The sequence below is a fragment of the Sciurus vulgaris genome (genome assembly GCF_902686455.1).
Source record: "Sciurus vulgaris genome assembly, chromosome: 11".
In the NCBI taxonomy this organism is placed as follows: Eukaryota; Metazoa; Chordata; class Mammalia; order Rodentia; family Sciuridae; genus Sciurus; species Sciurus vulgaris.
In genome coordinates this window covers 64,400,576-64,411,987 of record NC_136472.1, presented here as the reverse complement: position 1 = coordinate 64,411,987, position 11,412 = coordinate 64,400,576, and the positions used below count along the sequence as shown (strand labels likewise).

General features: G+C 37.6%; 1 protein-coding gene across 1 annotated transcript; it reads right to left on the bottom strand.

Moving 5' to 3' along the window:
• Nucleotides 1-6,579: 6,579 nt before the first annotated feature.
• On the bottom strand, nt 6,580-7,518 carry LOC306640983 (olfactory receptor 5P4; the record flags this gene model as incomplete). The annotated part of the gene is made up of 1 exon (XM_079105756.1): nt 6,580-7,518. The coding sequence occupies one exon, from the start codon at nt 7,516-7,518 to the stop codon at nt 6,580-6,582; it is 939 nt and encodes a 312-aa protein (XP_078961882.1).
• Nucleotides 7,519-11,412: the final 3,894 nt, after the last annotated feature.

Here is an 11,412-nt window from a genome sequence, read left to right as displayed (position 1 = left end):
CCAGGAACCGCACAAGTTTCTCGGTCATCATGCGATAGAGACTCACCAAAAAGGTAGGGCCTGGGCCTTTCAACGGGGTGACAAGGTGAGTACATAGTTTGGAGGTGGAAGATGCCAAGACAGCTAAGATTTACCAAGTCAAGATCCTGAAAACATGGTGGAGAAGCAAGCCTGCAATTCTACGTGTAGTTTCCTCCCAAGAAATTTAACTACTCCTAAGTTACACAGCAGCTGGCAGGACATCACAACACCAGGCAGAATGCATTCTGTGGGACACTGACGATCTGAGCAGAGATTTTAGCCTTTTGTAATGCTAATTTGATAGAGTTAGGCCATTTTAGATGGAGGAGACCTATAACGTCCTAAGCTTTTGAGATTCCTGAAGAGTTACATCTTATCTTGAAGTAAGATTAATTCCCAAGTATTTTATTTTTTTCGATGCTATTGTGAATGGGGTAGTTTTCCTAATTTCTCTTTCTGAAGATTCATCACTTATGTATAAAAATGCATTGGATTTATGAGCATTGATCTTGAAACCTGCTACTTTACTGAATTCACTTATGAGTTCTAAGAGTTTTCTGGTGGAATTTCCAGGTTCCTCTAAATATATAATCATGTCATCAGCTAACAGGGATAGTTTGAGTTCTTCTTTTCCAATTTGTATCCCTTTAATTTCTTTGGTTTGTCTAATTGCTCTGGCTAGAGTCTCAAGAATGATGTCGAACTACCCTAAGATTTCATCTCACCCCAATTAGAATGGCGATTATCAAGAACACAAGCAACAACAGGTGTTGGCGAGGATGTGGGGAAAAAGGTACACTCATACATTGCTGATGGGATTGCAAATTAGTGCAGCTAGTCTGGAAAGCAGTATGGAGATTCCTCAGAAAGCTTGGAATGGAACCACCATTTGACCCAGCTATTCCACTCCTTGACCTATACCCAAAGGACTTAAAATCAGCATACTACAGAGATACAGTCACATCAATGTTCATAGCTGCTCAATTCACCATAGCCAGATTGTGGAACCAACCTAGATGCCCTTCAGTTGATGAATGGATAAAGAAACTGTGGTATATATATATATATATATATATATATATATATATATATATATATACACATACATACATACATACAATGGAATATTACTCCACCATGAAGAATGATAAAATTATGGCATTTGCAGGCAAATGGATGAAATTGGAGAATATCATGCTGAGATAAGCCAATCTCAAAAAACTCAAGGACGAATGATCTCGCTGATAAGCGGATGAGGACATATAATGGGGGGGTAGGAGGGGTTAGCGTTAGGGTTAGGGTTAGGTTTAGGGTTAGGGATAAGGAGGGTGGTAAGAATGGAGGAAGGAAGGACTGTATAGAGGGAAAAGAGGGGTGGGAGGGGTGGGGAGGAAGGGAAAAAAATAACAGAATGAATCAAACAACATTGCCCTATGTAAATTTATGATTTTTAATTAAAAAAAAAGAAGTAAGATTAAGCTAGTAATACATCATCACCAACAAAGTACAATATCCAAACATCACTGGAAATGCTATTCCTTTTCTATTAGGATGCAAGTTTAGGAGTATATTGCATGCTGAAAGATCACTTGTTTGTCTATGTGAATGATCTCTTTGAGTACAAGATTTCCACTTCCTCAAAGGGATCAACCCAGTGCCTTTGTTACCTGCCAGAAGAAAATCAAATAGATTTTGGAGTAAGACACTTTCCTGTAAAGACTACAATTTTTTATCCTCATTGCCCATCATTAAATTTAAAAAAAACTGTATGCCAAAAAATGGGGTCAGATAAATAAAAGCCAGGCATTATTATATACATACATAACAGATATGTATATATTTTGTTTTTATTAAATATATATATAGACAGAGGAATAAGATGAAGAATCACCTTGATGTATGTATGTCAAAATACACTTTACTTTCATGTATATATAAAGAGAACAAATAAAAAAAGAATAATCATATAAAAAATTTAATGAGAGAGGAAGGAAGGAAGGAACGAACGAACCATGGAAGAAAAGAGAAAGAATCAAGCCAAAATTTTAGAAATGAAATATAAAATAAATGAGGAATTCAGTAGCTGGGTTTAATCATAAATTGGGTGCAACAAAAATAAGTATGAGTAACTGAAGGACAGGTCAATAGAAAACACATTTATTACAGGATAAAAATACAGAAGTGTAAAAGAATATGTAAAAAATTGTGAAAGGATCTAACATGAATAATTGAAGTCCAAGAAAACAGAGGAGGATAATGAGATAGAAGAAACGATTGACGTAATCACTGAAAAATCTCCAAACTGGTGAGAGACCATCAACTACAAATTCAGAGTACTTTGAAAATTCCAAACATGATAGGCGTAAGGAGAGCTATACTCAGGGACATTTTGAAGAGACTATGGAACTGTGGGGCAGAAGGTTAGTGTAGTTCAGGGATAGAGTGCGGGCCTAGGGTACACAAGGTTCTGGGTTCAATCACCCACATCTTAAAAATAAGGAAAGAGAAAATACAAACTTCCAGGAGAAAATTAAAGATATATCCCCTTAAAAACAAAAGCAAAGACAAAAGAAAAAAAGGCTATGGTGGACTTTCAATGAAAATGGTAGAAACTAGAAACAATGAAACAAATAAGATTTTTAACTGGTAACCTGGGATTCTACCCCAAGTAAAATACTTCTCAAAAACAATGGTGCAACAAATAATTTTTTCTGACAACAAAAACAACAACAACAAAACACTAAAATTCATCACCAATCATACATGGTGGTACATGCTTGCAAGCTCAGCTACCTGGGAAGTTGAGGCAGGAGGATCTCAAGTTCAAGAACAGCCTCAGCAGTTTAGCAAGACCCTCTCCCTAAATAAACAAATAAATAAATAAACAGTGTTGGGGATGTATTTCAGTAGTAGAGCAGCCCTGAGGTTCAGCCTCAGTACAAACAACAACAACAACAAACATCACCAGTAGACTTGCATGAAAATGAAAAATGATATTTTTTAAGAAGGAAAATCTATGCAGGCATAAGGATAGCATAAAACAAAGGAATTAAGAATACCAAAGGGCAAAAATATATAGAAAATCAGGAGAGATATAACAGGAGAGATATAAACCAGGAGAGATATAACAAGTTTTGAAAAATAATTAAGAAACATGGGCAGGTAGATGATACCTGTAGCCTCAGTTAAAATGGGAAAGAATGAGCTCTCTTACAGAATCTTCTTAAAAACAACTTTACTGCAGTGTAATACCGATAAAAATTTAAATGGATAGGCTGAAGACTCTTGACACATGTATGCACCTATATTACCACCACCCTAATCATAATGTACAATGATTTCATAGCCCCCAAGAAGTTACTTCTTACCCTTTGCTTTTAATCATCTCCAGTACTCTACTACAGGTATTTCACAAATTCTTGAGGAATGTTTATGACCCTCTAAGTCCCAATCCATTTCAGAAAGGGAAAGTTCTTGGAAATTTGTGTAGACTAAGAAACTTCTAACAACACAACATGTCAGTATCTTTTAAAATTCCGCCCAGTTATAATCCCTGCCTTCTAAGTAGCAATCTATAGTCTGTAGTAATTAAAAACCTTTAATAAAATTATTTGAAGTGAGTTTTTTCATAACAGAAATACTGATCTTTACCTAATGACTCACTCATTCTGTTTGGAGAAAATGATTTTTACTAATCTGGATACCTATCCTTGTTTTCTTTTTCTTTTTTTCTTTTTTTTTTTTTTTTTGAGACATCCATTATAGTAGCACACCTGGCAGCTTTCCAAGCCTTTATGCCCTCCTCTTCCAGGATTAGATTAACTGATGGTGACTTTTGAGGGGGAAAGCTAGATATGCAATGGCATTATTTGACTAGGACTACTGTAACAAGTGATACAAACTGGGTGTCTTAAAAAACAGAAATTTATTATCTCACAGTTCTGGAGGCTAAAAGTCTGAGATCAAGGTGTTGCAGGGTTGGTTCCTTCTGAGAGCAGTGGGAAAGGATTGTGTTCCATGCCTCTCCCCTAGCTTCTGAAAGTTGAAGGCAGTCTCTGGCATTCCTTGGCACATAGAAGCATCACCCAGATCTCTGTCTTTATCTCCACGTGGTGTTCTCCCTGTGTGATGTCTGTGTCCAGAATTCCCCTTTTAACAAGGACATCAGTCATACTGGATTAGGAGACCACCCTATTCCAGTAAAATCTCATCTTAACAAATTACATTTGCAATGAACCTATTCCTAAATACAGTCACATTCTGGGGTAATGGGGATTAAAAGGTCAATATACGAATTTTGGGAGGACATTTTTCACCCCCAAACAGCATCCCAGCCCTTCCTTTTCCTCCTTTCTCTTGGGGCCATGCCTGCCCTCAGTGCTCATGGCTGCTTTGGGCCATGTTGTGAGCCGACGGGTAGGACACTTTCATTGGGAAGACCTGAATGTCTGCTCAATGACAGAGAAGGAAAGAGTATCAAATTCTAGGATTTGGAGCATGAAAACAGGGCTGGGGGTTTTGCTCAATGGTAGAGCACTTGTCTAGCATGCACAGGGATTGCGCTTGATCCCCAGCACTGCAAACAACCAAAACAGAAGAACAGTGACATGAAAACATGTATCTACAAATATAAACCACATTCTCTAATATCATCTCTTTCATTTCTACAGGTAATATTTTGCTCTTCCATATATCTTTGTTTTATTGTCACTCTTCAGTTGATTCAAAAATTAGCATAGATCTATAACCTGCACAATAAGAACTATGATAAGCCAAATGCAACCACATTACTTACATCTGGATAATTCTAATAACTTGACTCTTTTAGAGTTGAAACACGCAGGGAAAATCCATGCATAAAGTTATAATTAATTGGGGAACATTTAACCGCTACATAAAAGGGACTTAGATAAATATATAATATATATAACATATTTTTCTTTTGGGAGAAGGAAAGGGAAAGAGGCCAGCTATTTATAAGAGTGTTCAGTGAGTTCCACCCCAAGATTTTTGTAATACCAGTCTCACCAAGAAGTGACATTTATTGAGAAAGGAAGTGGAGGAGAAGCAACAGCTTTGAAATATGATAAATTTGGTCAGGGCACACTGAGTTTGAGAATCCTGGAGAAAAGGCCAGTGAAGAATTCAAGTATCCTTCAGGAAAGATCACTCAGGTGGCCACTGACGTCATGGAAGAAGATAGGGTCACCCAAGGAACCATCAGGGGATGGGGAGAAAGGAACCATCAGGGAGGTGTGGTGGGCAAGGTGAACAGAACCGCTGAAAACAGTCTGCGAAAAACTTCAACCAGTAGCATGCAGATTCCCACCGTGACACTAAGAAGGCTCTTCTGAAACTAGACTGAAGTCATGCTTCGAGTGCTCTCTCTTTGCCAAGAGCTTTGTCTGTGCTATCTTTAGCCCCAGAAGTTTTGCACTGGGGAGGATTGTAGACCCATAAAGATGCAAATATCAGGTATGAATGGGGAAAGAGGACCAGTGACTTTTAGGCTGAAGAAGAGGTGATTTCCCTTGATCTGGTCAGTGAAGAACCCAGGAATGGGAGGCCTGCTTGTAAAATGATCCCTTCATACTGTCTCAGGATTCATTCAACATTATCGCTATGCTAATAATAAAAAATTCATTAACTTAATATAAATCGAAAATTATTGCAGAAGTAATACAGGAGGCAGGGAATCAATTTAGAGGCAATTGCCATAACCAGACTAGATCTTGAGCACTTTTGCAAAGGGCAGTAGAAGTAGTGACACTGGACACCCCCTGAGAGATACAGAAGTACATGGCAAATATCATTTTTTCCTTGAACCATAATTTTTGGTATTTCCATTGTTCAAGAAAGTCTCACTGTCCCATTTTTTCTACTCCAAAGAAATGTCTGCTTCCAAATTTCTATTCTAGTACTTACCTATGAAGACTTCAGTTAAAAATAAACCTCGGCTGAAATTTATTTAGTGTTTTCTGTGTTACATGAATTTGTTCTCATAATGACCAGAGAGCAGAATCATGATTTTTGCTCTGGCTTAAATAAAAGGGAAATAAACAGAATTTTTTTTTCTGAGACACCAGCATCACTGTTCCCCAAAATGTAAATATCCATCGCCTATGGCTAGGGAGGGCCTTAAAGGAAGTGACTTGAACTGCCTGACTTGTCAGTGTTACCAATTATTACACATCTACTGGACATTTCTTTCCCAAATGTTGTTTTACAAGATAAAATTTTAAAGAAATTTGATCTTTGAAGTATATCTCTATTTAAATAGGACTCTGTAATTGGTAAATAGGGAGCTTTTTAAGTTAGCAACTATTTTCTGACATATTCTTACCTGGTAAAATCCATATTTCATTTGACTGCAGCAGTTGTCCAAGTAAATGACACATTTAACTTCATAAGTGGAAATAACCATTGACTTTCTATATGGACAGGAGCAGTTCAGGAACATTAGGTGATTAAGTTAATGATAAATATCATTCAATTAACAAGCACAAATGTCCCCCAAATCATTGATTTTGTTATTTATGGCTTTATATATGATTTAGTTCAAGAAAACCAATGTGTTCTTGCCATCAGTTTTCTCATGGCCTCTTTCACCTCCTTGTTCCTCAGACTGTAGATGAGAGGGTTCAACATGGGGATCACCACCGTGTAGATCACAGAGGCCACTTTGACCTGATCAGCTGAATAACTTGACTTGGGCATTACATACACAAACAAAACCGTCCCATAAAACAGAGTGACTGCGGTGAGGTGAGAGGTGCAGGTAGAGAAGGCCTTGTTCCGTCCCTCGGTGGAGCGCATCTTCATGATGGAGTGGAGGATGTATATGTAGGACACAATTATGGTGAACAATGTGCTTATCAGGACTGAGGCGGAAGAGATGGCAGGAGAAATCTCAGCAATATAAACATGGCCACAAGAAAGCTTCAGGAGTGGGAAAAGATCACAGAAAAAGTGGTTGATTTTATTTGGGCCACAGAAGGACAGGTTCAGCAAACAGCCTGTAAATGACGATGCATTCATGCATCCACCCAGGTAGGATGCCCCCACGAGGAGGAAGCAGACCATCGGGGACATCTGGGTGGAGTAGAGCAGGGGAGAACAGATGGCTACATATCGATCATAGGCCATGGTGGCCAGCAGAAAGCACTCTGTAGTCCCAAAAGTGACATCGGAGCCCAGCTGGGCTATGCAGCCAGTGAGAGGGATAGTAGTTTTTTCTCTTAAGAAACTGATGAGCATGATTGGAGTAACTGATGTGGAATATCCAATGTCCACAAAGGCCAAATGGCTGAGGAAGAGGTACATTGGGGTGTGAAGCTGTGGGCTGCTTCGGATTAAGAGGATTATGCTGATATTTCCCACTATGGTCACTATATAAACTGCTAAGAAAACCACAAAGAGGATGGCACATACTGTGCGATTGTCTGTTAATCCCAAAATAATGAACTCTGTCACTGCTGTGTTGTTTTCAGTCTCCATCTATCCACTTAATGGTGCCTATCGAGACCAGAACCAGAGAAGATTAAGCAGGCTGAAATGACCCCACGATTAATGTATACACCTAAATATGACCTTGTAGTTAAATTTTTAAAATGACAAACTTTGTTTTACTTAGAGAATACTTTGTGCACACAAATTTTCAAATTCTATGAAATATTAACTTTGAAAACTCAATTACTTAGAATCTAGCTATTAGATTCCTACTTACTTGTGCACCAGAGAGCAAGTCTAATCCCCATGTTCACAAGAAATATATAAATGGATGTTTACAACATTGATTGTAATAACATCACTATAAACAACTTAAATGTTCATGGGAAGGCCAACTCCTGGTTTTTCCATTGCCATCCCAAATGTACCTCTGCCCGTCTTCTCTATTTAGTAAATGTTATCTCTATTTATACAGCTTACTGGGTCAATAAAGGTAGAATTGACTTGGACATCTTTTTCTTTCTAACTTTCTCATTTTCCTGGAATAATAATGATACTCTTAATTATAATAATTGATACCAAGAGCTGGCTGGTGTCCATATTCAAGATGAAAAGAATTTTCCTTATCTTTATGAGATATTTCAAAAGTGTCCCAGGATTTATCTTCTTTATTGCACCGTTTTACACTTAAGGGATTGTGTGAAGCAATAAGAAGTCTATGTAACATTAGGGACTAGTATTAAATAAGCGTGTACTTGGCGACTTGCATTAGGTAAGTTGTAGTTTTCCCAGTTCCAATAAGCAAGGGTATGGAGATAAGAAGTGAGGGCACTTGACACAAGTGAGAGCATTAGAGAGGTCAGGATGTTGGAGCTAGCTAGGAAAGTGAGAAAATTACACTGAAGAAAAGATTCATTAGCATTTCAGAATAATGGTCTCTGTTCAAAATACAGCACATGAGCCAAAACAGGGGAGAATGCTAGTCACATTTATCCTTTTCCAAGAGTCTAAACTAACATATTCTTTAGAATAATTTGCTTTTCTTTCAAGAACCCCTAGTTGAAGAATAATTTTTAAAAACCCATATGTATCTATCAGCAACCATGCTTTCAGCCAGAGATTCTGTCAAATTGTATCCAGCATCACATAGGATTATGTGTCGGAATTCTCAGATTCTTTTTTATCTAGACAAAGACTCAAACCAGAAATATATTTTTAAGAAGAAAATAGGTGTATTAAAGATACAAATATTTTCAAAGTTGGATATGGTGCCAGTATGGAAGACAAAGTGATGTGTGGAAATGTCGTGGATTTTGGAGCTATGAAAACCCAGCATCAGTTTCCAGCTCTGTGTCTTATAGTACAGGGAACCATAAGAAAATTATAAGAATTTCTTGATTTTTCTGTTTTCTTATCTGTAAAAATGGAGATACATACCTCTTATGATTCTTGTGTTAATTTATATGATGTAGATAAAATACCAAGCACTGTTTGCAGAGTAGAAGAATAACAAATAGGTTCTCGATTTCTAACAGTTTCCTTGAAATAATTAATTTGTTATTTTTGGAACATACAGGAGAATCAAATATTTCTATGTTGTTAAAAAAAATAAAAGGTATAAACTAGTTAAGCACCTACTGAAACAGTGAGAATAGGCTCCAAGGAATTATTGCTGTTCAGTAAAGCCATATATAAGTGTAGTTTTGGTCATTTGGGATATGGTCCCAAATTATTTACTTCACTTGAAGTTACAAATTAATTACTGCACTTGTTTGGAAAATTACACAGACAATCCACTGGGAGAGAGAATTACATGTACTCACCTACTGAGACAGAGAACTAAAATGTGCATATGATTATGTAAAGTCTGAGTGAAACATTTTCTAAATACTCAGGGGTTTCATTTACTTTTAATTAAATGATGTGAAAAAAGAAATTACAGCATTTTACTATAATTTAAGTTGATTTTTAGATCAAAATGGCTAATAGGCTTGCAGCAGTTTGTGGCACTGCTGAATTTGGTCATATTCAGAGACCCAGGTATGCATGTCACCTACGTTTAGAAATAATTTGGGTTTGCCAGAAGAGTTTAGTATACAAACATGCATCCAATAGAGTTGTAATATTATTTTCATACAAGTCACATAAACTTCAAAAATAATCTATTTCCACGTTTTTTTTTTTTTTTTTTTTTTTTTTTGTAGTAGGGATTTAACCCAAGGATGCTTTACCATAGAGCTACATCCTTAGTCCTTTTTATTTTTGGTTTTGAGACAGGGTCTCACTAAGTTCCTTAGGACCTCGATAAATTGCTGGCCTTGAACTTGCAATTCTTCTTTCTGACTCCTGAGTCATTGGAATTACAGGCATGTGCCACCACATCCAGTTATTTCCCATATCTTATATATTTGTCCTAGACAGGATGTCTCTTTCTCTCTCTCTCCCTCTCTGTTGCCTACTCTGATCCACTATTGTGTGTGTGTTTTTAATAGAGCAATGAAGCTTACACTAATATTTTTTTGTGACTCTGACATATACAGCTACTGCATTGCTTATTAGCTGGTCATGATCACAGTTAGCTTGTGGTGTTCTTTAACAGTGGCTACATAGCACAACATTCCCTAGGTTAAAAGGTTCTTTTTATCCTGAGCTTGGAGAGACCATAGGTAATTCTCCTTTGGAAAAAAGCTAAACCTGATGATCTACATTAGGAGGATCTAGCAGCTCAAACACTTCAACTTCAACAAATGTTGTGAGGTTCATTTAGGTTTTAAGAAAGCATGACTGTTACCAATACACTGGCAGAAGATCCCAGGTCCAGGTTCTTGGCCTCTCCAACAAAGAACTGAGCCAGACACCAGAGGTTAGCAAGCCAAGGAGAGGGTTTTTGAAAGCCAAAGTACAATCTGGGAGTATACTAGGAGTGGGCCAAACTATGAAGTAGCTCAAGGTCCCATCAACACAGTGGAGCTTGCTTTTAATGGTACATGGTAGTTCTCCCCTTCTCCCGTGGGTGAGTTTGGGGTTGATTGACTCCTTGATTGATTGCTGAACCAGATGTAATTTCTTTTCTAAAACAATAAGTGTCTCCCTTCTCCCCCAGAAAATGCATACAAGGGGAGCAAATTGCAATGCTAAAAATATGTTAACAAGCAACAAGTTAACTTTAGGTCAGTCCCTTGGGCTGTTGCCTATGCCCAAGATGGAAACTGGGGACTTTTCTTTAGGGGCTTGAATTCCTCCTTGTGGTTGTCTAACTTCTTCTCTTTAACTGCACAATGACCCAGTTTCTTCTCACAGGAGGTGCTTCAGGTGGAATGTCAGGTGTCCCTTCTCCCTTTTCTGTCCCTCCCCCATGTTCTATCTCCTACCTAACATGACTGTGGCTGATGAGTGACACAAATAGGTGGCCAATGATTTCATAAAAACATCCCAGGTCACATCTGGGAGAATTAAAGTCCTTTCATTCCTGTCTTTCCTCTAACATTTTGTTCACAACACTTGATTAGTACTCCTTGTAGTTGAAAATCTTCCTCTTTCCCTTGTGTAAAGATCCAGTGTCTATGACTATTTTTGTATCCATATTTAATGATCCAGTGCTAGAAATACAGGAGGCACAAAATAGACATTTGTTGAATTGATGTTAAATCAATCAATTAAGAAATCCTTCAAATCCTTTATGTATCATTCGATGCTATGCCCAATTAAAATAGCAACTCTCGCATCTCTATCTTTACTCACGTGTCAGGTGTAGCTCTGTGGTAGAGCATGTGACTAAATTTATTTGTCTTGCTTAAGTCAAAGTTTGTGCCTATGGACTAGTAATTCCCTATCTCCCAGCCCTCAGGTACTGGACCCACAATTCTACTCTTTGAGTCTGTGAATTAGACTATTTTAGATACTTTATTTAAGTGGAATCATACAGCATCTGTCCTTTTGTGA